Source organism: Lissotriton vulgaris, chromosome 8 (genome assembly GCF_964263255.1).
Source record: "Lissotriton vulgaris chromosome 8, aLisVul1.2, whole genome shotgun sequence".
Lineage (NCBI taxonomy): Eukaryota > Metazoa > Chordata > Amphibia > Caudata > Salamandridae > Lissotriton > Lissotriton vulgaris.
This window is the reverse complement of record NC_141696.1, coordinates 1515384777-1515412690: the sequence shown is the minus strand read 5'-3', so window position 1 is coordinate 1515412690 and position 27914 is coordinate 1515384777. Positions and strand designations below refer to the sequence as shown.

At 46.8% G+C, this 27914-nt stretch overlaps 1 protein-coding gene across 3 annotated transcripts in view; it reads left to right on the top strand.

Moving 5' to 3' along the window:
• Positions 1–23423, top strand: part of CFAP44 (cilia and flagella associated protein 44) — a 748689-nt gene extending 725266 nt beyond the window's left edge. For all 3 annotated transcript variants that reach the window (XM_086935641.1, XM_086935640.1, XM_086935642.1), the window contains 3 exons: positions 660–820; positions 14242–14376; positions 22287–23423. In XM_086935641.1, the coding sequence (XP_086791767.1) occupies positions 660–820; positions 14242–14376; positions 22287–22475 (485 nt within the window). In that variant the 3' untranslated portion in view covers positions 22476–23423. The remainder of the gene's footprint in view (positions 1–659; positions 821–14241; positions 14377–22286) is intronic.
• The last annotated feature ends 4491 nt before the right edge of the window (positions 23424–27914 follow it).

Sequence of the window (27914 nt, the reverse complement as noted above, 5' to 3'; positions counted from 1 at the left end):
GAGTCATGAAAGATCCTAGTTCGGAGTCATGAACGATCCTAGTTCTGAGACATGAAAGATCCTAGTTCTGAGACATGAAAGATTCTAGTTCTGAGACATGAAAGATCCTACATCCGAGTCATGAAAGATCCTAGTTCTGAATCATGAAAGATCCTAGTTCTGAATCATGAAAGATCCTAGTTCTGAGTCATGAAAGATCCTAGTTCTGAGTCATGATAGATCCTAGTTCTGAGTCATGATAAATCCTAGTTCTGAGTCATGAAAGATCCTAGTTCTGAGTCATGATATTTCCTAGATCTGAGACATTGAAAGATCCTACATCAGTGTCATGAAAGATCCTAGTTCTGAGTCATGAAAGATCCTAGTTCTGAGTCATGATAGATCCTTGTTCTGAGACATGAAAAAGCCTAGTTCCGAGTCATGAAAGATCCTAGTTCCGAGTCATGAAAGATCCTAGTTCCGAGTCATGAAAGATCCTACTTCAGAGTCATGAAAGATCCTAGTTCTGAGTCATGAAAAAGCCTAGTTCTGAGTCATGAAAGATCCTAGTTCCGAGTCATGAAAGATCCTAGTCTTAGTAATGAAAGATCCTAGTTCTGAGTCATGAAAGATCATAGCTCTGAGGCTTCTCTGAGTTGTCTAATCTTGTCTTGCCCTAGTTCTGGAGGACAAGTGCCGTCATGAGATGATCATGAAGTTTGGTCGCATCGTTAACCTGGAAAGCCTGCAGACGCTCTCCGTGAACATTAACCTGGAAGAGCTGAAGATAAGCTCCTTCGAGAAGGAGGTTGAGATGGACAGAGAGCTCAAGGAGTGGCAGGTGAGGGTCTGTGATAGGCCGGCTTTAGCTGTGTATCTGAAATGGGAGTGGATCACATGGTAACTGTCACCTCCCCTGCTGCTTTAAGCGTTTGCACAGCTCTCTCTCACTATCCCCCTATGCCTTTTCTTCAGTAACATGAACTGTTCTTTTTCGTAAAATTTCATTAAATTCTATAAGTATGTCTCATAGTAAGTGATGTAAATTTGCTTTATTTCGTATATGTTTCCCTACATCAAATCCTTATTCCCATCTTGACGTGTTTTTGTTTTGTCTTCTTGTAATCACTGTTGCAGCATTCATCAAAGTGTCCTTGCTTTGTGTGACCTTTCTTCTGTGTTGCTACAGTTTGCTTTCTGCAATGCAAAGCACTCCTATGCCCAATGAGCCTTGCCTATGTTATGTAAAAGAATCAAAATAGAGTAATTATTTGATTCTCTAATGAGATGCTTGCTGTGTATTGTTGTAGCACCAAAACCAAAGCAATCTAGCTTATTCTGATAGGTATAGTTGTTGATATGTTAATGTTTGTCGAATCTGCAGGATCATATGCTAGATGTAGACATGTCTTTACCCAGACCATGACCTTCGCTAAGCTACTGTAGAAAGTAATCCCGATCTACCCAGGTAAAAGGTGAGGGAATCAGTGATATTCTTCAGCATCTGCTATGGTGTTGGATCAGCTGGGTCCATGCATGTCTTTCGTGACCTGCGTCCTCGCGCAGTGACTGGTCTAGCATTGTGAGTAGCCAGGGTACTGTTTAAGGTAGACTTCTTCAGGCCCTCGGGCATGTCCCCTCCTTGGTATAGTGCACAAAGAATGGCAACTAGATGTTAACTACCCAATGATTGTGGTGCAGACTATAAGAGTTTGGTCTTTATAGAGTTTAGTGGATGTGTGACATCAGCCAGCAATCAGCAAATGTCCTGTACATCCTATTTAGAGTGCATAGATCCCTATACCTTGGTGCGCCGAGTTCTCTCCCTACTAAACTCAAAACAGTGCAGAATTATGCCGTAAGGATTCTCGTGGGGATTCCGAACCGGCAGTCCGCAAAACCTGCCTTGAAATCCCTGCACTGGCTCGCTGTTCGGGAGAGAGTTAACTTCAAGGCTCTGTGCATCACCCACAAGATGTTAGGAGGAATTGGACCAGTGATCAACTCGTCCATGGTTCTGCCCTATCGAGCGAATAGGTAGCTGCGCTCAGATGAGTTGCACCTGGCCGTCGTTGCCAGAGTTAAGAAGGCCAGTAGCATTGGTCGGTTATTCTCTTATAATGCCGCTAAAGTATGGAACTCCCTCCCTCTGCATCAACAAAGGGAATCCAATCATATGGCCTTTCGTAAATTGCTAAAAACGTGGCTCTTCCCCAAGTGATTTTTTGATGCTTCAGTGTAACCGATTCAGTGCTAGGATGCCTCCGGGTAGCTACGCGCTCTATAAGTGCTGTTAAATTAATTCATTCATAGAGGCCCCACAGACTCTGAATAGGGTGTATGGGGCATCTACAGCTCTTCAGCAGATGTCTGGCATATGTCAAACTCTAAATAAGACCCTTAAAATATAAGTGAAATCTGTTATCGTCCAGTGTTGTGACCCTCACACACAGCTATTCACTTCATGCACTTCAATAGAAAGCTCATGTTCCTCAAAGAGCCTAGTCACCGAAAAAAGAATGACAGAAATGAGTCATATAACATTCCACAGTAGGGTGCCATGAAAAACCGCATTATCCACTTTAGTTTCTTGACTTGTATCCTAAATTTCAAGGGTCTAATTCACAATAGCTGTATTATCCAAGTAGAAGAACATTACTCAGGTAGTTGTTGACCAGGTAGAAAATGTCCATAGGCTTTGCTTGAGGTCTTCTGATTCTATGCCGCTCAGTAGCTACCTGAGAGTGTTCCCCACACCCTCCCCTAGATAATAATAATAATAGGCACTCTTGAAATCTGAACTGCCTCTAACCACTTATAAAGATATTCATAACTTCTAACACGGTAGTACTTCTCTGAAGGATGAAAGGCTCAGTCTGATAGAGACATCTAGCAGCAGATTCCTTAACTTAGAATATCCCCAAGCATCAGACTAGATCCGGAATTTTTTTTGCAGCTGCACCTCTGTGCGCCGGAGGACGGCGCCACACGACCCCGCTCTGACGTCATCCACGTACGTGACGTCAGCGAGGTCATATAAGTCCCTCCCGGCGCGCTGATGTCAGTTTGCTTCTTTTCCACGTGCAACATGGATCCGGAGTGAGTGGCTCCTCTGGCCTGTTTTCAGGCCTCTTTTTCAACGCTTCGCATTGAGAATAGTGTTGTAGCTGGGTTGCGGGGACCGCTACTGAAAGAGACTGGTGGTCAACTGACAAACCTGATACCCCCTCTCTTTCACCGGTTCAGGACCCCTGGAAAACTTAGTCCGAAGCGTGGTGGAATCAACTACCATCCGTAAAGGAGGAATGTACCTTTAAAGGGGCCGTGGTTTCAGGAGAGGACACTCCCACCTATGACGCGCTGCTGTGCCGAGCAAGCCTACTGGAGGAAAAATATATGCCCACCCATGACGAGCCGACTGGAGGAGTGGACAAAAAGCAGGAAGTGGAAAAGTATGTGTGTCTCTGCACCTGGAGAAGGAGAGGAGAGCGACGGGAGACTGTGAGGACGGAGTAGGATCGAGTGAAGACCTTGCGGAGGAGCGAAGAACGGGAGTAGCAGTGCCTGGAGGCCAACGTTCCCAAGCACCGTCCAGCCACACCCTCTGAGGAGTGTGGCTCACTCAGGTGCGTGAATGAGTATCGGGGTGGCTGGGGCGGCGTGGCAATGTTGTGTAAATAGTGTACATATCGCACTTACTTTCCGCCCCATCTCTCCCTGAAACCCCCCTACCTTCTATCCTCACCACACTTTCCGTCACCTGTCCTACACTTAGCCGCTGTATATAGCACAACACACCGGTGTCCGCACTTCCCTGGGGTCCCTAGGGGAACCATAAGGGCATAGTTCAGAGCTCTAAAACCCTCTCTTTCTTCTCCCGCATGTGGCGCTGGGATCCGGCCAGAGAGAGAGGACGGGAATCACCAGAGGAGGTGAGAAGGCGAACCAGCCCCGAAGATTCCGTGCCCTCGAAGACACTTGGACCCTGCAACCTTAGATCGCGAAAGACACTCGCAGAGGAAGAAAAAAACATTCATAAAAATAAAACCACATTTACCGAGCTCTGTTGTCCGAGTCCCTCCTTCTGAACCGCCACAAGTGTGCCATGCCTTTGGGCTTTAAAATTTGCAATTCCTGTTCGCGGCAGGTGTCCTCGACAGACCCGCATCGCATTTGTATGGGTGTCTGGGCGAGCACCATGAATCCACGGACTGCGACGCCTGCCAACGTATGAAACAGAAGTCTCGGCGGGAGCGCCATATAAAGCTTATATTGGCACAGCTGTCCCAGTCAGAGTCGTTTTGTCCCCCAGCCTCATCGTCCACGGCAGGTCCCTCTACTGTCCAGTTCGGCTTTAGATCGCCTTCTGGGGTCCAGCGCCTTCGTTCACCTCTTGGTACGTCGAGGTGCTTGTCGCCGAGGTCTTCGACCTCCCCTTCTTATGTTGTCAGGGGTGCTGGCTCCTGGAATGTTCCAGATGTGCACTCCCGACAGTCGCCCTCCCCTTATCCGCCCTTTCCGGGTGCAGGGTCACCGCGGGCCAGATGGAGGCATATGCTACAGCTTTACAGGCCTTCCTGGGGTCCTCTGACATTCCTGGGCCGTCCTCGGGGCCTCAGTGTCTTGTGGGGTCCATGACAGACTCGCCGGTGGATTCGCCCCACCGCCTATTGAACCTTTGCTCCCTGGGAACGCCGGAGATGTGGTATCATTAGGGCGCAGCCCGGCCGGGTCCCCCTCTTCGGTCCATGCAGAGTCGCCAGGGCACGGCCCAGCTGGGTCCCCCTCTATGACCCACGGCGCCTCTGCCGCGCCGCTTAGCCACGCTGGGTTCCCTGTGGCACTGCAGGTGGTTGCCGGTGCTCATAGCCCTAGCTTGCGGTACAAAAGGGGGTGGTGATGGACGGAGCATCTGAATCAATCAAACACTCACACCCAGTCAAAAGATCTGGGTTTAATCCATCACTGTTCTTTAGCCCACTCTGCCACCCCAGTTCAGACATGGCTATATGCAAATCAGTCTGACCCTGTGCCTCATGGGAACAGTCCAGCCCGAACTGCCAAGTCATGTCTTCCCTGGACCGGAAACAAGCTTCCGAGGACCGGTTTCTGGCATTCCAGCCGTCTTCAGCCCGGCTTGCTTGAATCCAGTGGCAAAGTGAGCAAGGGACTCACGTCTGAGCATACCCTGCCACACTTATGGCAGCCAAAAGCGGTTCAAAAGGGGGTGGTGATGGATGGAGCATCTGAATCAATCAAACACTCACACCCAGTCAAAAGATCTGGGTTTAATCCATCACCGTTCTTTAGTCCACTCTGCCGCCCCAGATCAGACATGGCTATTTGAAAATCAGTCTGACCCTGTGCCTCATAGCTTGGGCACGCCTTTTCAGAGCTGGAGTCTGCGCTGTTCCGGCACCGGAAGCTCGCCTCCTTGGCTCCGTCTCCACTCCTTTCTCCTGAATCGGAGCCTGACTTGGATGAGTCGGCGCCTGGCTGGTGCTGTGAGGTTGCCTCGACGGCACCTGCGCCTTCTTCTACCGAAGGGGAGCTTGTTATAGTTTCGGCGCCAGACTGCAACGATTCGACGCCGGATGCAGCCAGTTCAGGTCTGACGAGGTACAATCGGCGCTGACACGCGTCGTTTGGGTGCTGTGTAGACGCTGAGTTCTAGACTCTTCTCTGGAGGCTTCTGGAGAGAGTTCGGCGCCGCCCTCTCGCCCGGCGTCGCCGGAGGTTCTGTTACCGGTGCCCCCCTTGGAATTTGTGGAGCTTCCTCAGGAACTCCCAGAGCCGGCAGGAACCTCGGCAGGATCCTCATTCTTCAATTACGCAGGGAATTGGTCGCACCTTCAGTGTTTGGAGAGGGTCAGCTTACAACCCTCCCCCACAGATGAGCTGTTGTCCCCTCTGAAGAGGGCTACCGAGGCTGGTGCAGCCTTTTTGAGAGTGGTCTCTTTGGCCTCGCACATTCTAAATATGCAACCCCCTTCTGTCCCTTTGTCTGTGGACCCCTTGCTTGAGGCTCTTCACCGTGGGTCTGGCGATGTGGAGCCACTTCTGCCCTTTGAGACTTCCCTTTATGATTCCCTTTGGGTGCTTGGGTCCAGTCTGCTTCAGGTGACCCGGTGTCTCGTTCACTTTTGCATCACCACCGTCCAGCTCCACGTGACCCGGTGTGCCTCTTTGTCCATCCTGATGTGCAGGGGTTTGTGTTGCAGACTGCTTTCCCCTCCCTGCCACCTCTAACGCTTCCTTGCTCTCGGGAGTCACAGTGGCTTGAGTCGTGGAGTAGGAACATCTTTGCATCCACTAGTGCTGCCCTGCTGTCTTTAAATACAGTGTGTGTTTTGGCTCGGGCTACCTCTGCCATGTGGGACTCCGCGGAGTCTTTGCTTCCTACCACCTCTGAAGGTGCTCGTGTTGATCTCCTTCACCTCTTCTGGGATGGCCGTGATCTATTCGAATTCACAATACATTCAGCCCTAGACACGGCGGATTCTTTAGGCCGAGCTATGGCGGGTTCTGTTGCCATAAGGCAACACAATTGGTTGAGAGATAGCGTCTTCCCCGAAAATATCTGGTAACGGCTGGTTGACTTACCCTTTAATAGTGTTTTGTTATTTGAGGATCATGCCGAGTCGGCGGTTCAATGGCTCCTTGCGAGCTTTCATCCTCCCACTTAGGTCCTCCTGGGCCTGTTTTCCCTGGCAGTACTTTTTCATTTTGCATTCCTTAGATGCACTCTATGTTTAGCATGGGCTGTGATCCTTGCATCTTCTTTTCTTCAAGGGGAATTACCCTTTTATTGGCATCCCTTGGATGCGTTTTGCTTTCTGCTAACTGTTGACCTGCTGTAGCAGTGTTCCACAGGTTGCTGTGTCTGGTCCTCTGACTGTGGTATTGAGCCGGTGGCTCAGCTCGGTAATGGTATAGGGTTCGGATCTCATTTTCACGGGTTCAGCTCGTTACTGCGCTCTTTGGCTTGGCTTAATTGCCCTAAGAGGTCTTCTCCGATAGTTGGGGTGTGCATACTCCATGTGGGGTACTTGTATGCTATTATATAGCTTTGCTGCCTCGAAAGGGCCTGTGGAACCTGTATGGTCCATGCGCCCTTGGTGGTCTCATATACGGTGTTCTCTGTGTTCTTTCAAGTTACCCTTTTCTAATTGGCTCGTGCCTGCCCTCACTGTGCTGGGTATGATCCAGTATGGACAAGTTCCATGCTCCTGTCTAGTTCTGTCTCTACAGATTTTGATGTTCTGCATGTATGTACACATGCCAGTTGCCAAGGCTTTCCCTTTCTTGGGTTGCCACCTCCTTTCGAGGTTGCAAGGCCTGGACCTGTGTCCCCAGGTGTGGGGGAGCCTTTCAGAGTCATTGCAACTTACCTATAAAGATCCTCCTTGCTTCTACTTACCCGGGTGGATTCCCAGTTTTGCGACAGCTCTTTTTTCTTAGTGTTCGGACACTGTACTTATCTTACCTTCCTCTACATGGAGGGTTTGGTGTTGGATTTAGAGACTCTGCCCACGTGTGTACTTGGTGCTTTTTGTACTTATATTGCCCTGTCCTTTGGATGAGCCTCTTTACTGGGTGTCATCCTACTGTTATATTAGCTATGCCTGTGGGGCAGCCCGTCTGAGGGCAGTTGTCCTTGGCCTACTCCCTACAGGTCTGTATTCGTGGGTTCATTCTTCTTTCGGCCTTCATGCTGCACGGTCAGAGTATTATGCTTTCTGTAGCCATGCCACCTTAAGGTCTCTGCAACCGGTTGCCTGCTGCTGTGTTGGTAGTAGCCTGCTTCAGCAGGGTTTACATTGCTGTTGTTCACCCCTGTTCTCCCCTTTGGGACTAGGAGTGCACTTCGCGTGTTTCTTGTATCTGCCTGTTGTACTCAAAGCATTTCTCAGAGTCTACCTCTTGCCCTTTGGTTCTTTGCAGAAGCTCCTCCAGCATTCCTTCCATAGGCTGGTCTGGTAGGCTCTGGTTGCATCTCTTCATTTGGTTGCATCTCTCATGTTCTCTCGTCCTTTGGTCAGGGTCCATATAGTACACCGTTAAGCTGAGAGTGGTTCCCCTTTCTTCTCTCTCTCTTCCCTGTTTCTGGTATATGGCTGGCGCTATTTCTACCTGTCATTTTTATGCGGGTATGGTTCAGTGCCATTCTGGCATTTTTGGGATGTCTTGCATCCTGTTATCACTGCTCTCCCGAGCTGCTTGGAGTGCTGTCTGGCTGTTCCGCCACAGCTTACCCATTGTCCGTCACCAGGTTGCCGGCTCAGATGAGTGACGATTTCCGTTGTCCTGTCGCAAACCCACCTCCCTCCTGGGGTATGGCTGTGGTATCTATTCTAAGTTAAGGAATCTGCGGATAGATGTCTTTATCAGATGTACGAGTTACTTACCTTCGGTAACAATGTATCTGGTAGAGACGTTGTCTAGCCGACGTTGGAAGCCACCGGCATCGGCCGGCTGCCAGGCCAAAGAAGGGGCCCCCAAACGTTTCAGTGCCAGAGGCCTGTGCAGCAACAGTCTCTGTGCAACCAGCACCCCTCAGTGGTTCACGAAAGTGATGGCCGTGCTCACAGCTCATCTGTGCAGATCAGGTGTTTCAGTCTTTCCCTAGCTCGACGACTACTGTTGAAGGGGGGCTCGCCACAGGCAGTTGTCTCCCACCTCCAGACTACGGCCGACCTCCTGCACTTGCTGGGGTTCTCCAGCAACGTGCCGAAGTGTCACGTGATTCCCTCTCAGAAGCTCCTCTTCATCAGAGCAGTTCTGGGCACGGCCCAGTTTCGAGTTTATCCTCCCGAACAGCGAGTCCAGGACATTTGGGCTATAATTCTGATCTTTCAGCCCTTGTCCTGGGTTTTGGTCAGGATGACCTTGAGGCTGCTGGGCCTCATGGTCGTCTGCATCCTGCTGACCAATCATGCCAGATGGTATATGCAGGCTCTGCAGTGGGACCTGAAGTTTCAGTGGGCGCAGCATCAAGGGGACCTGTCCGAGTACATCCAGATCTCGGAGGGCACTGTGCAACAGTTGCAGTGGTGATTCACGAACCAGCGTTGGGTCAGCGGCAGATCACACTCCCTTCCCCAGCCGGAGCACACAGTGGTGACGGATGCGTCCCTCCTGGGATGGGGCGGCCACATGGGAGAGGAGGAGATCAGAGGCCTCTGGTCTCCGGCGGAGTCCAGGCTCCACATCAATATTTTGGAGCCACGGGAACATCCTACTTGCACTGAAAGCATTCCTTCCCTCTGTCAAAGGGAGAGTAGTGCAGGTGTTCACAGACAACACCACGGCCATGTGGTATTGCAACAAGCAAGGCTGGTGGGGTTGTGGACCCTTTGTCAGAAGGCTCTGCGTCTCTGGACATGGCTGGAACGTCAAGGCATTTCCTTGATGGTTCAACACTTGGCAGGTTCTTTGAACAGCAGGTCGGAAGAACTCAGCCGCAGGTGCATGATGCATCACGAAGGGCGTCTTCACTCGGAGGTGGTGCAAGGACTCTTTCAACAGTGGGTAGAGCCTGAGTTAGATCTATTTGCCACCGAAGAGAACGCACAATGTCATCAGTTCTGCTCGTTGGAATTTCCAAGGCGGCACTTGCTCAACTACACTTTTCGTCATCAGTGGAGCTGCGGTCTATTGTACAACTTTCTGCCTATACCACTTCTACCCAGAATGCTGAAGAAGACCTGGCACAACCGGGCCCAAGTCATTCTTGTGGCCCTGGACGGGGCTCGAAGAGTTTGGTCAAAGGCATTCTCACCTTTTCCCTCCTATTCTGTTTGTGATGCCGCAGTGGGACTTGAATCTGGTTCTTACTTATCTGTTGTGCGCTCCTTTTGAGCCGCTTCACAACTGTCCTCTTCGTTTATTGACTTAGAAGACTGCTTTCCTGGTTGCCATCACCTTCATTAGGCGTGTGAGTGAGCTCCAGGCTCTTTCCTTTAAGCCTCCTTTTCTGTCTGTTCATCCAGACAAGGTTGTGCTTCGCACTCGTCCTTCCTTCTTGCCGAAGATTGTTAATGCCTTCCACATTGGGAAAAACTATCACCTTGCCCACTTTCTTTCCGCCTCCGCACCCATCCAGAGAGGAAGAGCGGCTCCACCATCTGGACCCAAAACGTGGACTCTCATTTTACCTGAATCACACACAATAGTTCCAGGTGGATAACCATCTTTTTGTTGGCTATGTAGGTGCCAAGAAAGGTCGGGCTGTACACAAGAGGACTATCACCCGCTGGGGCATCTTGTGTATCAAAGCCTGTTTTTCTCTGGCTAAAAAGGAACCTTCGATCGGGTTACGCGCCCATTCGACCAGGGCGACGGCGGCTGCTACTGCATTGGGACATGGTGTCCCCCTGCAAGACATCTGTCAGGCAGCCATGTGGGCCTCGCTGCACACTTTTACTAAGCATTATTGCGTTGACAGTCAAGTCCATAGAGACTGCTTCTTTGGCCGTTCCGTTCTCTGTGACTTTCTGGTGTTATCTTGTTTCGCAGACCCACCACCGGGGTTGGTATTGCTGGGTATACAAGAGTCTGTATAGCAACAATGAAACTCGGCCTGCTAGAATCATGGTCATCTTCCATCATGGTCCCAATCTTCAAGAAGGGGGACCGACAAGACACTAAGTGTTATCGACCAATCTCGCTCCTTGACTCTTTGGGCAAAGTAGTTGGCAGAGTCCTCCTTGAAAAGCTGCAACAATGGGTCGAAGTCAAAAACATCCTCTCGGACCTATAGTTCGGCTTCAGGGAGGGCTTTGGTACGGTCGAACAGGCTCTAAACCTAAGCCTGATAACATCTAAATATACCCACGCTAAACCTGGAGCCATTTATATGACATATGTGGATCTCTCCTCCGCATTCGATTGTGTTTCGCATGCTAAGCTTTGGTCACTGCTGAGCGAAATGGGGGTAGATCCCCCTCTCTTGGACTTCTTAAGGGAGCTTTACAGTGAAGCCACGGCGAGAGTGAGGTATGGGACAAGAGGAGAACTGACGGCACCATTCAGAGTAGAGCGGGGAGTGAGGCAAGGCTGCGTCCTGGCCCCCTTTCTCTTCTCTCTCTATACCAACGGCCTAGAAGAGACCATGTTGAGAGGGGGGAGGGACCTCCCAAGAGCAAAAAATCGCTTGATCCCCGCACTACTTTATGCGGACGACGCAGTCATTTTAGCTCGAACTCCCATCGAACTGCAGAAATCTTTAACTAAATATGCAGATTTTATGGGTGCCTTGGACTTGCACATTAACGTTAAAAAAACTTTTGTCATGGTAGTTGGCGGACCAAGAAAAGCAACGAAGCCCATCTTCCTGAAAGACCAAAAAATTGAAAAGACCTCACAATACCCCTACTTAGGTATTATGATAGATGACGCCCTAAACTGGAAAGCGGCGGTAGAGGCCAGGAGACATCTATTCAAACGAGCGATCATGGCGCTGATGAAATTCTCAAATAAGCTCGGAAAAAGACCTCCAGTAGAACTGCTGCAGATTTATGCTGCGAAATGCCAAGCCATCGCACTATACGGCGCAGGGATCTGGGGACATACACCTATTGGCTCTATACAAAAAGAGGAAAATATCTTCATGAGATTCCTCCTATCAACTCCACGAGGCACCTCCACCTACGCCTCACACATAGAATTGGGAATCTCATATATCGAAGACCTAATTAAAATACAACCCCTTATGCTCTGGAGGCGAGTCTGGCTGTCGGAAAAAAACAGCCTGACTAAAACCATGCTACAGGATACTATGGAGTTGGACCACGCCAATAAAATAGCTTGGCTCTCCTATGTAAGACATTTTTTCTCCGACCTGGGCTTACAAGAATATTACTACAAACCAGAAAGCCTAAAAGAGATATCCAAAAAGGAATTGAAGCAAACCGCATTGAGCCACCTGGAATCCCTGAGACTATCTTCGTTGATTGCAACAAAATCTGTTCTGCATGCAATCATGATACAGCAGTTTCCAAAAATTCAGCTATATTTGACCTTAGAGATCACCGCATATGAAAAGATGCTCCTAACAAGGTTCAGACTGAATCTCTTTTTCAGACTAGTGACAATTCCGGAAAAAAACAACTGGAACACTCAGATGGACTCGTGCCCATGTGACGATCTTTCCCAACAGTCTACCATGCATACAATACTGTTTTGCAAGTTCTTCCACACCCACCGAAAAATATGGCTTATCCCTCTATTAAAAAAATGGGGTTACAGACAATGTCGTCCAGCCATGTTGGCACTTCAATCTTTGGACTCTGAAGCCACCGTGTATCATGTATTAACTTTTCTAAAGTGCATTATGAGGCACAGAAATAATCTGTAGAAACAAAGGACCAACTTATATTCCACGTAAACTGATGGCATCTTCACTTTTATAAATTGCATTTTTAATTGTACCTTTCTACTGTGAATGTTTGTATACAATGACATCTTTTATGGTTTTGCGAATGCTAAAAAAACGAATAAAGATTATTATTATTATTGCTGGGGTATCTATTCTAAGGTAAGGAATCTATCTCTAATGTGTTTCTTTCAGAAGAACAAGTTAATTACCTTCGGTAATGATAAATTGGTAAGAAATATTAGTTAGTGATTAATTCCTTACCGCTCCACCCATCCTCCCTGTTCTGCGAACTGATTTCTAGGGTTACCGTCATCCCTTTTAGGTCCCTAGTTTTAATACACCAGTGGTCAGTATCTTGCATGGCTATCTGTTCCTGGCGCGGAAAGCTGTGTACAGAACAGACGTGGGCGCGCGTGGGTGCATCTAAGCAGCTCCAGCGACGTCATCTCGACGACTAAGACGCCAGCGACGTACGCGGAGCCGCACAAACGACGCCTACTGACGCGGAGGGGTACTGCTGACAAAAACTTTTCGTTTCCAGTCTGACACCTGGGGGTAATTCTAAGGTAATGAATATATCACTAACTAATGTATCTTACAGATATATTGTTACCGATTCTAGATCCCCGAAGCTGTAACAATTGCTTGAGCGGCAGTTATTACCATTTTTAGTGTTTATTGAATTAATCTACAACTGTTGCTTTGCTCCTCTATAAAGTAGACAGACAGGGCCACCATGTGGCAGACTGTCATAAACGCCGGTGTTGACAATTAAGTGACTGTGCCAAGCACCGGAAACCACCAGTTCAAATTAAACACTGATTGGAACATTAAAATTCTGGGAATTATATGAAGAAAATGGAATAGCAGCAGGGTTGTTATATAGCCTTATCTATAGTGGGCTATACTGGCCATTAAAGGGCTGCTCCAGCGTTAACAAGGACGCAGGCCTTTAATGTCTGGTAGAGCCTAGATACGGCAGGCTATAAGGCTATTAGAACAGTCTGCCACTAGAGGGCAGAATGTTTTAATAAATAAAACAAAGGCCTCAGAAGCCCAAGGGGCTCCGTAAGGAATTTGTTCACAGCTGTTGCTGTGTGACAAACAATGGAATGTTGATGCTCGGCTTCTACCAGCCATTAGAGGCCTGGAGCTACTCCATTGTCTTCAATTAAGCGCTCAACTTTCCTATGTTCGAATGGCTGGTATAGCCTTCTGCACTAATATTCCAATTTTCGATTTTTTTCACTTGTTTAATTTAGAGTATTGGACCACCAGTGAGCAGAATGTCAAGTAGCTTTGAAGTACTTCTTCCTCGAGCTATACCAGCTGCTAAAGGCTCTCTGCCTCATTACAAGGCCCTTGGCCAGGCCTGTAACTCTGACCTGTTTTTGATTGGTATATTACTTGGCAGTGGGCTATAATGGAAAATGTTGGTTTGAACCCTGTAATATATGCGCAGTGGTATGAAACAGACCACTTTTTCAGCCTGTTTACATAACTCTATGAGTTAGATTGCATTAATCGTTGTAACTAACAGTGTCAACACAATCTTTAAAAAAAATCCTTGGGAGCCAGTGTGCTCCCTCCTCAAGAAGTGAGATTGGATGATGAGTGAAATGATGTATTGTGCACATTCTTCTTTGTAGATTGGTGTATAGATCACAGCAGGCAAAGAACAAGCTTTTCTCATTGTGCTACTATTTCATCTACGATTGTCTTTGTTCACAAATAGATTGTGGTTCTGTCACTGAAGTGTTGGCATAGTTTGGATTTACTCAATAATGTGAACATACCATTCTTTGTATTTCACTAATAACCCCAATTAAAAGTGTTTACAAAAAACAAAAAACCTTTAGTTCACTCTGGATGTTTTTTCCCAGGTTAAAATAGCAGATGCAAAGCAACGTCTCAGAGAGGTCATCAGAGAACACACCATGAAACTGGAGGCGGTGAATAGACTTCTTGCTGACAAGATCACACTGGACGCCAAGCTGGATGCCAGGCAGACTAATGTGGTAAGTTCCCCAAAGTGCAACAGAGCTGGTGCCACAAGGTTGGGCCCGCCCTGTAGTGTTGGTACCATGGGAACCACTGTTGTGATTGTGTGCATGGTACAAGTGCAGCTAGCCAATCCCTGAGTGTGGTGTTAGTGGACCTTGTTCGCAGCTTATGAATGAAGCCGACAAGTATGGGTGTCATTTTGACTAGCGAGAGAGAAGGAACACCCAATTGTCACACCAATTACTTGCGACTCACAAACAAATCGGATATGTTCATTGAGAACATCTGGTAGAGACTTTTCGATGCAGATTCCTTACCTTTGAATTTCCCAGACATCAGGCTGGATCCGGAAACATTTGCTGAGTAATACCCTTTGCGCGAGCCATCATGTGGCTCCATTTGGCTCCGCGTGATGTCTCTGCATCTGTAACGTTGGTTATGACATTCCAATACCTATAAAGATGACACACAGGTGCGCGGATGTCCGTTCTTTTCTCTCTGCGCCAGTTAAGCGCTGAACCTGAAAGAGCTACCCCTCTGTTGCTATTTGACATCCCTTTTCTCAACTTTGTGTTGTAGTCGAAAAAAAATTATGTGCGAGGATATCTTTGAGGAAGACAGGGTTCAAGCCAAGCGGGGCCTGTCCCCGCATGATGTCTGTTACTGATCTCCACCTCGTCTGTCTCTGGTATCTCGAGCGTGACCATGATCCGAAGTCATGGCTCTGAAGACCTTGCTGGAGTGAGTGTTGTTGCCCCTTGCGGCCCGGCAGTCGACACCCTCCAAGACTCCTTGGACGACCCGGCCCCGATCGAAAGAAGAGGAGATTGCGGGACCCCTTCCAGAGCCCTAACTCCTTTTCGTTCCACTCAAGGTCGTCTGGACACTCTGGGAAGAGGCACAAGAAGAAGAAGAAGTCCAAACCGACTTTATCTTCACCTCAAATGTCTTCCATCAACAAAGGAGGTAAGGAGCACTGATGTTGTAGATACGGTTCTGCGGAGCAGGAGTCAGGGTCGACTTAGCTCCTCCCTCCCTTTCCGGGAGCCAGAGCGACCCCCGCTCTAATCAAAGACTTCTACGAAGCCATGCACCACATCTTTTTGCAGTCCTATCCCTCAGGTGAGCCCTTGGGCCATGTGGGTTCAGAAGGGAGCCCATTGGATTTGGTGCTGTCAGCTCCAGCCACGGCACCGGTGGGGCCTTAAAGATGCGATTACAGGTCTGGGTCGACGCTGGTCTTGTCACCACTACCTCCCCCGGCGTCACAAACTCAGCAGTCGATCCCTAGCGGATCAACAGTGGCGTCTCCAGTCGGAGGTGGCACAAGGTCTCTTTGAGCTATGGGATAACCTTGGTTAGATTTCTTCGCCTCTGAAGAGAACGCTCAGTGTCAGCAGTACTGCGCGCTGGAGTTTCCAAGGTGGCTTTCGTCTCGAGTGAAGCTTAGGCATGTTGTATGCCTTTTAGCTCATACCACTCCTGCCCATGGTTCAGAAAAAGATCAGGAACAACCGGGCCCAAGTCATTTTTGTGGCTCTGGACTGGGCAAGGAGAGTCTGGTATCCAGAGCTTCTGAGTAAGAGTATCGATCCTCTGATGAGGCTACCGCTTTGGGAGGTCTTCTGTCGCAGTAACAATGGAGGGTTCTCCACCCGAACCTGTCAACTATGCTCCTCCACGCATGGAGATTTAGCGGCAGCAGTTGATAGCTTTTGACCTTCCTCCCAAAGTCTGTAATATTATTCTGGTGGCCAGGCGGTGCTCGCCTAAAACTATATATGCCTGCCGTTGGCAGAAATTTGTATTATGCTGTAAAGTAAGGTCCATTGGCCCTCTTTCTGCTTCTCTTTCTACTCTTCTTTTATTTATTCAAACCCTTGCCCACACGGCTCTGCTTTGGGAACTCTTTAGGGTAACCTTTCTACTCTGCCTTCTTTTTTTGTGGGTGCCAGACCAGCCCAGTCTTCTATTGTAATTAGATTTTTAATTGTGCTGGCTCAATTATTTCCACCCAAACCCTTTGTTATGCTACAGTGGGACCTTAATTTGGTCCTTACCTATCTGATGTGTGCTCCCTTTGAGCCTTTGCGCAATTATCCCCTCTGGCTGTTGTCCATCAAAACAGCCTTCTTAGTGGCAATTACATCTGCCTTGAGGGTGAGTGAGTTGCAGACATTATCTTCCTCGCCTACTTATCTTATGTCCTTTCCGGACAAGGTGGTGCTTCGCATTACAGCATCCGTAGTGCCAAAGGTTGTGTCCCCATTCCATCTGGGTCATGCAATCACACTGCCCACCTTCTTTACTCCTCCCGCTTCCCTCTAAGGAAGAGGCGCTACTTCACTGACTGGACCCAAAAAGAGCGTTGTCGTTCTACCTTGACCACACAAAAGTGCCCCGGTGGATGACCAACTCTTAGTGGGGTACTTGTGAACAAAGAAGGGAAGGGCAGTGCAGAAATGGACCATTTCTTGAGGAGTCATTCTCTGCATTAAAATATGGTATGCCTTGGCAGCACCTTGAGGGATTAAAGGTCCAAACAACCAGAGGAAAGGTTGCGACTACTGCCTTGGCTTGGCTTGGGGTGCCCCAGTCTAAGGCATGCCAGGCAGCGACGTGGGCTTCTTTACACACGTTTGCAAAGCATTACTGCCTTGATGGTCAGGTACGCAGGAACTGACATTTTTCCCGTTCAGTCCTGCAAGACTTCTTAAAATAGGATGGTATGGTTCTAATATTTAATTCAAAGATAAGGAATCTGCAGCTAGAAGTCTCTATCAGATGGACAAGTTACTTACCTTCGATAACGTATTATCTGGTAGAGACTCTATCTAGCTGCAGATTCCTTACCGCCCCACCCATGCCTCCCCAATTTGCGGACTAACGTTGTAGGGCTAGAGTTTACTCCCTTTTTCAGAGCCCTAGTTTTGCACACGACTATGTCAGTTACTTCGTGCTCTGTACTTCTGGCTTGGAAAAAAAGAAAAGTACTGACGTCCGCGTGCCTGAGTGGGGTCTATATAGGCATAACCGACGCTAACAACGCTGACAACGTCACGTGGAGCCGAATGGACCCACCCGAAGTTGTGCGCAATGGGTATTGCTCAACAAAAGTTTCTGGATCCAGCATGATGCTTGGGAAATACAAAGGTAAGGATGATGCATTAACGAAGGTAAGTATCTTGTTCATCTCCTGCTAGTTCCAGTTCCAGCACAGAAACCAAGGCCACTTATATCGCAGTTATTAAAAATTACCAGAGGTGCACAAGCGCTCTACATATCTTTTACTACTTAAAGTGCAGAAACCAAGGCCATATATAAAGAAGTTATTAAAATCTACCAAGAGCTCATTTGTGCGCTGCGTGTCCCCTAGTACTGACAGCGCAAAAACCAAGACCATGGCTACATATAAAGCAGTTACAAAAAAACTACCAAAGGCTCATACCTTCCCCATGTAGTATCTCCAACGCCTCCAAAATTGCTGCTGCTGAAAACTCATCCTGCAAAATGTTTAATATGGTAGTAAGTTCTTTGCAACGAGCTGCTAACAATAACTCCATAGACCCTTCTCTGGAGCGCTGCTTGAATCTCTCTTCCTTTTTTGCAAAGATTCAATCAGGCTTCTCTGCTTAATCATATCTAGCGTGTCTTCCTTGTCTGAATCCCTCGTCAGTATCGCTCCTCACCCTCATGCTTCCGGTTCCTTTCATCTTAAGGAATTACACTAGTTGTCAGTCCGTAGACTGCTAGTATTCAAATCGCTTGGTCTGGTTCACAAAGCCATAAACAACGTTGTTCCCACATAAATATCTAATAACGGTGCTTTTTACACATTTCTTTATCCCCACACTTAAGCTGTTGCTAAGTTGTGTAAAATAACAGGTGTTACTATTACCACATAATTCACAAACTTCAGAAGGATAGAAGGCTGAGTTGACCTTGTTGGGATTAAAATTTGGGACCTGTAGATATTAGAGGCAAATTGCAGACTTAGGGCCTGATTATAACTTTGGCGGTGTGGGAGAGGGTTGCCCCACAAGTACCCGTTCCTAGTCCGTCAAACTTGAATGATGACTGCCCGACAGATTAAGAGTTTTCTCCTAGTCTGGCGGGCTGTGCTTTGGCGGTCCGAGACTTTGAGCCTTAGAAAGACACCACAATAGGAACACCAAAGCCCATTCCTGCACAACATGGACTGGTGCAGTCCATGCCGTGCAGGAAGGGGGATGCATCCATACAGGGAGGGAAAGCATCCGCTCTACTGTATGCACCACCATGCTTGGGCACCAGGGGGCCCTATAAGGCCACCTTACTTTCTTGACCAGCACCACCATGCTTGGGCACCAGGGGGCCCTATAAGGCCACCTTACTTTCTTGACCGGCACCACCATGCTTGGGCACCAGGGGGCCCTATAAGGCCACCTTACTTTCTTGACCGCCAAACTTCTCATGGCAGGATAACCAATATGAAAAGTGTGGAGGTCAGGAAAGTCGTAATATACTTGACGGTACCACAACGGCACCACCAGCATATAGCTTCCCCAGACCGTGCGCGACCATCGAGGGATCGCGGATCCCAGGCAGTTGCGGCAGAAAAGGCACAAATACCTCCCTTCAGCTCGGGCCTTACGTACCCTGGGCACCATCACTTTGGCTGTGCCCAATGATCTCAGGTTACGAGCGGGTTGATATACCGTCATAAGCGGGAACAAAAATGTACGCCCCTTTTGATGGAAAATCCGGTATCCAGAGCATAAGTCCTTAAAAGTCACTCTAGCTTGTATGGGGAGCCAATGGAGTTTCTTCATGGCTTCCCCCACTGAAGCTCACCTAGGAATGTTCAGAATCAGCTTTGCGGCTGCATTCTGAACTTTCTGCATCATATTCAGGTTCTTGGAGGTCACCCCTAAATAAAGAATATTAAAATAATCAAGGCATGAGGTAACAAGAGCCTGTACAATGGTTCGTCTTGCATCAATAGGAAGAAGGTCAAGGATTTTGCGCAGCATTTTGAGAATGCCAAAATATGCACCAGCTACCGTAGATATCTGCTCAGAAAAAGATAAATTGTCATCGAACCAGACTCCTAAATTTTTAACCTTAGCTTTTGGGACCGGGATAGGTCTCAATTCCTCTGCCCACCACCTCTGAGGCCAAAGTGAGGGCTGTTTAGCGATGACCAACACCTTAGTCTTCCCCACATTCAATTTTCAGACAACTGTGTTTCATCCAAACAGATAGTGCACCCAGGACGCACTTAAAATCAGAAGCCATTCCTAAATCCTCTTGCTCCAGAGTGACAATCAATTGGGTGTCATCAGCATAGGTTACCAATTTCACCCCATGCCTCAGTACAATATCTGCCGGGGGCGCAAATAGATATTAAATAAGATCGGGTTAAGAGCCGAACCCTGCGGGACCCCCTGAGACAGAAGGCAAGTACTGGATGTAAAGGGATGTTGAATAACCTGAAATGTTCTGTTCTGCAAAAAGTGTTTTAACCACTCCCATTTATTGCCACCGACCCCGGCCTCCCTCAGCCTCTCTAATAACAGGCTTTGGGAGACCGTGTCAAACGCCACACTCAGGTTAAGAAGGATCATTGCAGCTGTTCTTCCTTCATTGGCTGCGGTTCTCGAGGCTTCCACAGCCAGAAGCAGGGCTGATTTCGTACTATAGTGGCCTAAGGCCGGACTGGGTGTCGTGAAGGACCTGGCTATCTTCCAAAAACCTGGACAGTTGACGGTTAAGGTGTTTCTCCGCCATTTTGGCAACATAGGGGAGCAGGGAGATAGGTCTCAGATTTTCTGGAAGAGCAGGATCTAGGGAAGGTTCCTTCAACAGGGGAATCACCATAGCGTGTTTCCAGTTACGGGGTACCAAACTCAGGCTGAAGGACAAGGCGTAATACGGCGGTCAGACCACCGGTGTGGCAGAAGCCGCTATGCCACCGCAGGTTTTGTAGTCCTGTGGACCGCCAAACACATAATTAGGCCCATAGTATTTATTGATTTATTTATGCATTTTTGTATAGCACTGACATTACCCAAAGGTGCGTGAGCGCTTTACAATAAACATTACAAAATATCAGATCACTGCATTATGTACAGAATTACAACTGAGGGCAGGCTGACAGCTGGTGCAATGTGCTTAAGTGTTGTTTGAGTGCTACATGAGTTTGCAAAGCCCGACGGTTTCTCCAGATTTTTGTCCCAGGAATGCCCACTGCTACGTATTACATACACGCTCTGCTTCACCATGTCATAGGGAGGTATTATGGTGATAACATGATGTATATTATCTGTACTGGAAAGATCTTTGTTTTATTGTGTTCCTTGTCTCTAAGAGCTGGGTGCCATTTTGGTTCACCACCATGGTGATGAAGCTGGATTTAAGTATGCCATCTCTTATGGTGTTACCTTCAACATACATCAATGTTATAAATACTTCTGTTTTTATTGCTGACTTATACATTGCCTCAGTGTTTGCTTCCTTACTTTTTACCTGCTACTTTACTTTGTTGCCTTGGTTTCTCTTTTCATTCTGTCTTCCCGTCTCCTCTTTGCTCTTTACCACTACTGACTGACAAATGCCTCTCTCCTTTTACTTTCACAAATACTTTCCTTTCTCTGTGTAGTTCATTCTCTACCTTTCTTTCTCCTTTGAACAGCCTCCCACTATCCTTTTCTCTTTTACCTTTCTTACCCACTTTCTCCATTTCTCAAACTCTTCCTCCCCCTCTAGCTCTCATATCCCCCTATTCCTCTCCTACTCTCTCTCATATATGCTGTCTTTCTTTTCCTTTAACTCACTCACTTACTTACTATCTCTCCTCTTTATTGCTCTTTCTCTCTCCCCTCTCTTTTAATATCTCTCTCTGCCACTTCTCCTCGTTCTCACCTCTTTCTCTCTCATTCCTCTCATACTCTCTTGCTTTAATTTCTCTCTACTCTTTCAATTCTCTATATTTCTGTTCTTTCACTAGGTCCCATCTCTGTCTCTCTCTCACTGCTGTCCCTCTATCCTCTCTTTTCTTTCTTGCTCTCTATATTTCTCAGTTTACCTTTTTTTTTCTCTCATCCTCTTCTCTCTAGCCTCTTGCTCTCTTCTATAAGTAATCTCTCTCTGTTGTCTCTCCCTGTGCCCTTGCTCCACTGCTTGTTCAGTCTCTCTCACACTCTCCATCTTCTCTCTTGGTCATTCTCGTTTTCTTTCTTATTCTCTCCATTTTACATTTCCCCTCTATTTCTCTCATTCTCTTCTCTCTAGCCTCTTGCTCCCTTCTCTATGTAATCTCTCTCTGTTGTCTCTCCCTGTGTCCTCTCTCCATTGCTTGCCCAGTCTCTCTCACACTCTCCATCCTCTCATTCTGTCATTTTCTTTTTCTTCCTCAGTCTCTCTAATTCTCTTGCTCCTTCTAAATCTCTCATTTTCTTCTCTCTAGCCTCTCGCTCTCTTCTCGCGCTCTCTTCTCTGTTGTCTCTCTGTGCCCTCTTTCCATTGCTTGCTCAGTCTCTCTCACACTCTCCACCCTACCCTTCATTCTCTTTTTCTTTCTTGTTCCTTCCATTTCTCATTTTCCCTCTATTTCTCTCATTCTCTTCTCTATAGCCTTGTGCTCTCCTCTCTATGTAATTTCTCTCTGTCTCTCTCCCTGTGTCCTCTCCCCATTGCTTGCTCAGTCTTTCACACCCACCATCCTCTTTGTCATTCTCTTTTTCTTCCTTGTTCTTTCTCTTTCTCATTTTCCCTCCATTTCTTTCATTCTCTTTTCTCTAGCCTCTGTCTCTCTTCTTGTACTGTCTTCTCTCTGTTGTCTCTCCCTGTGTCTTTTCTCCATTGCTTTCCCAGTCTCTCTCACACTCTCCCTCCTATGCTTTACAAGTCCTTTCCTTACAACTCTTTCTTACTGCCTCCACAGGGAGAAGAGTTCCGAGGTCCACGTAGAGCTGACCTAGAAGACAAAGAGAGACTGATCGAACTCGTTGAAATCCAACTCCTGGAGATTGACGCACTGAAGGAAGAAATCTGCCTCCTGTCCCGAAAGGGCGGACACATCCTCCCCCCTGCCCAGCCGCCACTTCCTCAGAGCAGCGAGACTTGTGTTTAGAGCACCTGAGCTCTCTCCTCTTCTCTAGTCTCATCTCGTCTCCTTTTCTTTCCTCTCCTCTCGTCTCTCCTCATCTCGTCTCTTCTTATCTCTTTGTCTCTCGTCTCGTCTCTCCTCTAGTCTCATCTCTTCTGCTTTCGTCTCCTTTTGTCTCCTTTTGTCTCATTTTGTCTCCTCTCTCCTCTCCTCTCTTCTCATCTTGTCTCATCTCCTCTCCTCTGTTCTCCAATCCTCCCAACTATTTCTTCTCTGGCATGTTTCAACCTTTGCTGTTTTCTATACATATTGTCTGTCTTCCATTGGCTGCGCACTCTACATTTCATTCAGCTATCCCTCTTCCTACATGGGCGATCTCACCTCTGCAGCTGCCTTTCCATCTTGACCCACTTATATTAAAATACTGTGCATCAGTCCTGGACATCTTTAGAACATTTGTAGGGGAATGACTCCTCATGTCCCATTCAGACACCAGGGTATAGAAGGGTCAGCTGTGCACGGAGGCGTTGGATCGACCCTCAGGTCTTTAGTTCACGAAGAGCAGGATCAACGCAACACTATGATGAGGGTGACGTTCAGATATGTACCCTGGTCACTCCTGTAGTGTACTTAATGGCTCTCCTACCAAACACGCGAACACCTGTTATGAACAGTGTTGCTGTATATATCATACTGAAGTTTTGACCAAAGCACAGACATATTATGGAAATTGACTGAGCAGAAGATAGGGCAAAGACCGCAAACTACCTAAGACTATAAGATAAGACCAGGCCACACTCTTCCTAAGACTACAAGCGAAGACAAGGACACTCTCTTGCTAAGACTGCCTTTGCTGTACTATTAGGTGACCAGGCTGAATTTGCATATTTTTATCTTTCTTGCCCACTGGAAGCTTAGTGGGGCACTTCTAAAACTTTTTAAAATAAAATGAGATTTGTTTATTTATACTAATCCAGTTGCCCTTACTTATTTGGACCCAATTTATTTGAATTTGCTGGAAAGCAGCCTAATATAATTTGTGCATATCATATTTTGCTTTAAAATTTCTACTTTGGAGAGCATAGTTGATTAAGATTATGCTTCGCTGTAGGGGTTCAGGATAAGGTTTTCAAGGTTTAAATTCTCTTGCAGGGGTATAGGATTTTTCCTGGGTGGTTTACTCAGCATGGTGTAGTTAAGAAGCTACGGTTAGACTGAGCGATTTAGGTTTAGGAGTGTAGATTTAAGTGTAGATTTAGAGATTTAACAGGTTGGAGCTTGGATTTCTCATAGAATTAGGGACACATTATGAGTCACATGGACCAATATTTCTTGCAGATACACCTCACTCAACACATTTTTTGGGGTGTCGGGAACCTGTAAATTCTAATATTTCCACATACTTTTTACTGCTACCCAAAGCCAAAGGAAAATGTGCACAGAATTAACATGAATCAGGGAAAATATATGAATATGGCTTGTTAAATCCCCAGTCTTCCATGCCTTCCCCATTTGCCAGCCTGTAAGCTCATAATGCCCAGGAACTGGAGTTGCGCTACCAGCCAAGATCGAAGTCTTGCCCCAGTATCTCCACATCAAATTATAGGCTGTTTGAAGGATCATTTTACACAAACACTACTCTAACTGGGGCTGTTTGACCTGACTCATAATGTTAGGCACCAAACCAAACCAGAGCATTTTGTATTTGTATCCAGTGCTCCCTGTATTTTTACATCCGATTTGCAGATTAGTGCTAAAATGGGCTAAGCTTTAATACTCCTAGGGCCAGATGTAGGTAAATCATATTTACCGACTCTGAAATACCGAATTTTACCGATTCGGTATTTCAGAGTCGGTAAATATGAAGGGGGAGATGTAGGTATTTCCAGATGTGGAAATACCGAATCGTTAGAATTCGGTATTTACCGATTCAGTAATTACCGAATCGGTATTCCCTATTGACTCCTATGGGCTGTGAAGCCCATAGGAATGAATGGGAAATACCGATTCGGTAATTACCGAATCGGTAAATACCGACTTTTGCAAGGGTGCAGCGGGTGTCACTTTGACACCCTCTGGCACCCCAAAAATAGGCATGTGTGCCATGTGGCACACAGACATGCCCTAAGGGCATGTCTGTCTGTCACATGGCTAGGTATGCATGCACACAAGTGCATGCACACCTGAATTCGGTATTTTAACACCCAATTGGATTGGGTGTTAAAATACCGAATTTGTAGAACCTTTGGGACTCAGAAGAGTCCCACCTACATCTGAGATTTACCGAATCAGTAAAAATACCGATTCGGTATTTTACAGAATCGGTAAATTTACCGATTCTGTAAAATAATGCCCCTACATACCATTTCTGAAATACCGGTCGGTAACAGCCGAAAATACAGATTTTCGGCCGTTACCAACCGACCTACATCTGGCCCTAAGTTCCCTGGTTTGCATAGACACATACCATCAAGATGGTACTTGTCTGTGCCATCCCAGAAGTTAGAGCAAGATAGTGCAATTTACTCTCAACGCCTGATGGGCGCAAATGTCAGTGTGGAAGCGAATGGGCTAAGCATTGGCAAAGCTAATAGGTCTAGTGTTGGCCACCAGCCTTTTGCCAATTCTTGTTTTGTATTGTCATGGTTTTTGCAAAACCTTATTGTTTGGGAAGCTGCTGGGCCCTCATCAATCAAAAAAAACAAACAGTGGCTAAAGGCAAAAATGTTGTTTTGGTCTTAAAAAGCGCATAATGCAATAGTGCTCTTTGGCACTCTCTGGATGTGTTCCATGTGAAAGGACAGCAAGCTGTAACTCATAGCGAAGTCAGCCATTGGCTGAAGAGGGATGGCACTGCCCCTTGATGCATGCTGAAGTGTGGGTTGTAAGAAAAATGTGAATGACACAACCACAGACAAATAGATGATGTCTGGGGGAAAACCCCTATAAGTAACTGTGTTATACACATCATTTTAGTGAAATCAAAAGGTCTTGGCTAACGCAGTCTTAAAAAAAGCCAATTGGTCTGGCATTGGCTGCCAGTCTAATGCCTCTGTGAAAGAAAGAAAGAAAGAAAGAAGGAAAGAAAGAAAGCAAGAAAGAAAGACGAAGGCAAGAAAGTAAGGAGGAGAAAACAAGCATTTGCAATGCAATAGGTCTCGCATTTGCGAGAGTTTGAGCTATTGGCATTACAAATGACAATGCTTTTTATTTGTGTTGGTTTTTACAACAGACAAATAAAAGGCATTGTCATTTACAATGTCAATAGCTTAAACTCTCACAAATGCGAGACCTATTGCATTGCAAATGCTTGTTGTAGCTTATTATTGGTCTAACTTTTCAACATTACATCCTGTGTATAGGACGGACTTCATTGAATGCAGGTGGTCTTCTCTGTTTCAAAGTCCTGACTGTGCCCTGTCATCCCAGCCATTCAGGGCTGATGTTAACCCCAAACAAAAGGCTTTCCTCAAGGCTGGCCCTCAAGATTATAGAGTCCAAGTCAGTTCCAACGGTAGTACCCAAACACCACTTCAATACTTCTATGGAGTTGTGAAAGGTTATGCTTCCATTATTGCATTTATGCTGCACATCCAACCTTACCTATCCCTTTGTACCTTACCAGAAGACCTGCAGCCTCCCCGACAAAGAGCCAAGGCGTGGGAGATGGTTGCACATACATTGGGATGGGTGGGGGTGGCTCTTGATTTGCTGTAGTAACAAGCTGAGAATGATGTGGTTCATTGGTGATCTCAAAACGTAACTCTTTTATATTGTTACTCCTGCCTTTCCTCTTCTTTTGCGCTTTTATAGTGGTTTTTTTGGGCTTTCTTCCCAAAGGACAAACCTCTGAGGAAAACTTTAATATGAGTGTGCTTATTTTAAACTGGCAAAGGTATCTTCTTACTGAAAACTGGAATTTAAACTTGTCTTTTTTGGGGAGCTAGTGATAATGTTTTTACAGGGGGGAGATTGTGTGCTCAAAAGAGGGTGATCAGACACATGGGGCATGGAAACCAGACCCAAAGAGGAGGAATAAAATTCGGGAAAAGACCATGAGGGAGAGCAAAGGTACCAAAAAGAGGGAGAGTAAAAAGTCAAAGATACTGCCAAAGGGAAGGTCCCCCAATCTCTACTGGCACTGGCCACTGAATACACAATCATGGGCCCCCTGAACCCTTTGAAAACCTATGAACCTCTGGGATCTCCACTCTTAGAAGACCATGTAGAATGAATTTGCTGGTTGACACTTGACACTATTATGACTCGCCAAGGAGAGCCGAAGGGAAAAATCATGTTTTAGGAAAATTTGTGAAAATTCACAAAACTGGCATTTTTGTGCGTGGTCACAAGGGAGTCAGTTATGCTATGTGATGTCTGCTACTCACCAGTTAATTCCTTAGAAGGCTCAGATTCGAAAATGTAGGAAAATATAGAGCAATAATAAAGTCCAGGAGTTAATTTCGCACTAAAGGACTGGAGATCCCAACCCAGAATTCCAGTTTGACTTCATTCAGAAATCGGCGCCTGCAGTGATCCCAGTTTAATACTGGTGGGCACCTCGAACCACTGAAGTCCATACATATTCAAGCACTCAAAACAATCAATGGAATCAACAAATGAATCCATTTTCTTCACTCATATGGTACTGCACGAGATAGCGGGAAAGAATTCATAACTTTTTGATAGTTTCATAAACCAACCAGATAAGAGTCCTCTTTCCTGTAAGGTCTTATGGCTAGCCAATAAGCATGAGAAAGATGGAGTTGATGATGGATCGAGTTTTAATCTTGTGCTATGAAAAAAGGACTATCCATCGTGAGGTGAACGAAATGCCTCGAAATAAATGTAGTCTGGCACTACATCACATTTGAGGTTATATGTATATATATATTTTTTTTTTTAAGCAGACCGATTGGTCTAAATAAATGTAATACCGACCCGCCACAGGTATGTTACTTGGCATATTGAGGTGGCGCGGCGGGGAGTGGCAGCACATCAGAGGTTCTTCGTGTCAAGGTGGCCAGCATCCATTGTCCTGATTCAGCGGATTTTATGTGCATCTTAATGACCTGCAGAGGGCGCCTCGGTATCACAAATTGGTGGTTTTGCATTAACACATCTTTGTTGGTATGTCTTTGGGAGGGTAGAAAGATTTTGTGAACACAAGCATTTTTGAACAAGCGCGCGCCTCGGCAGCAGGGGAGAGGGCATGCACGCTGTCCTTGCGGGAGCGCCGCGCACGCGCACTCCCGCAACGAAATCTCCTGATGTGCACGCGTTGCCATTGCAAGCAATGCAACGCATGCACGCTGTGCTGAAAAAGCTGTGCCGATGGCATTAGGTCTCTCCTATGCAGCGCGCATGCGTGCTGTGTAGGCGAGACCTAAAAAGGAGAAAGAACAAAAGACTTAAAGAAGGAATGGTAGACAGGCAGTTAGGGTTACAAAGATAGAAGACCCT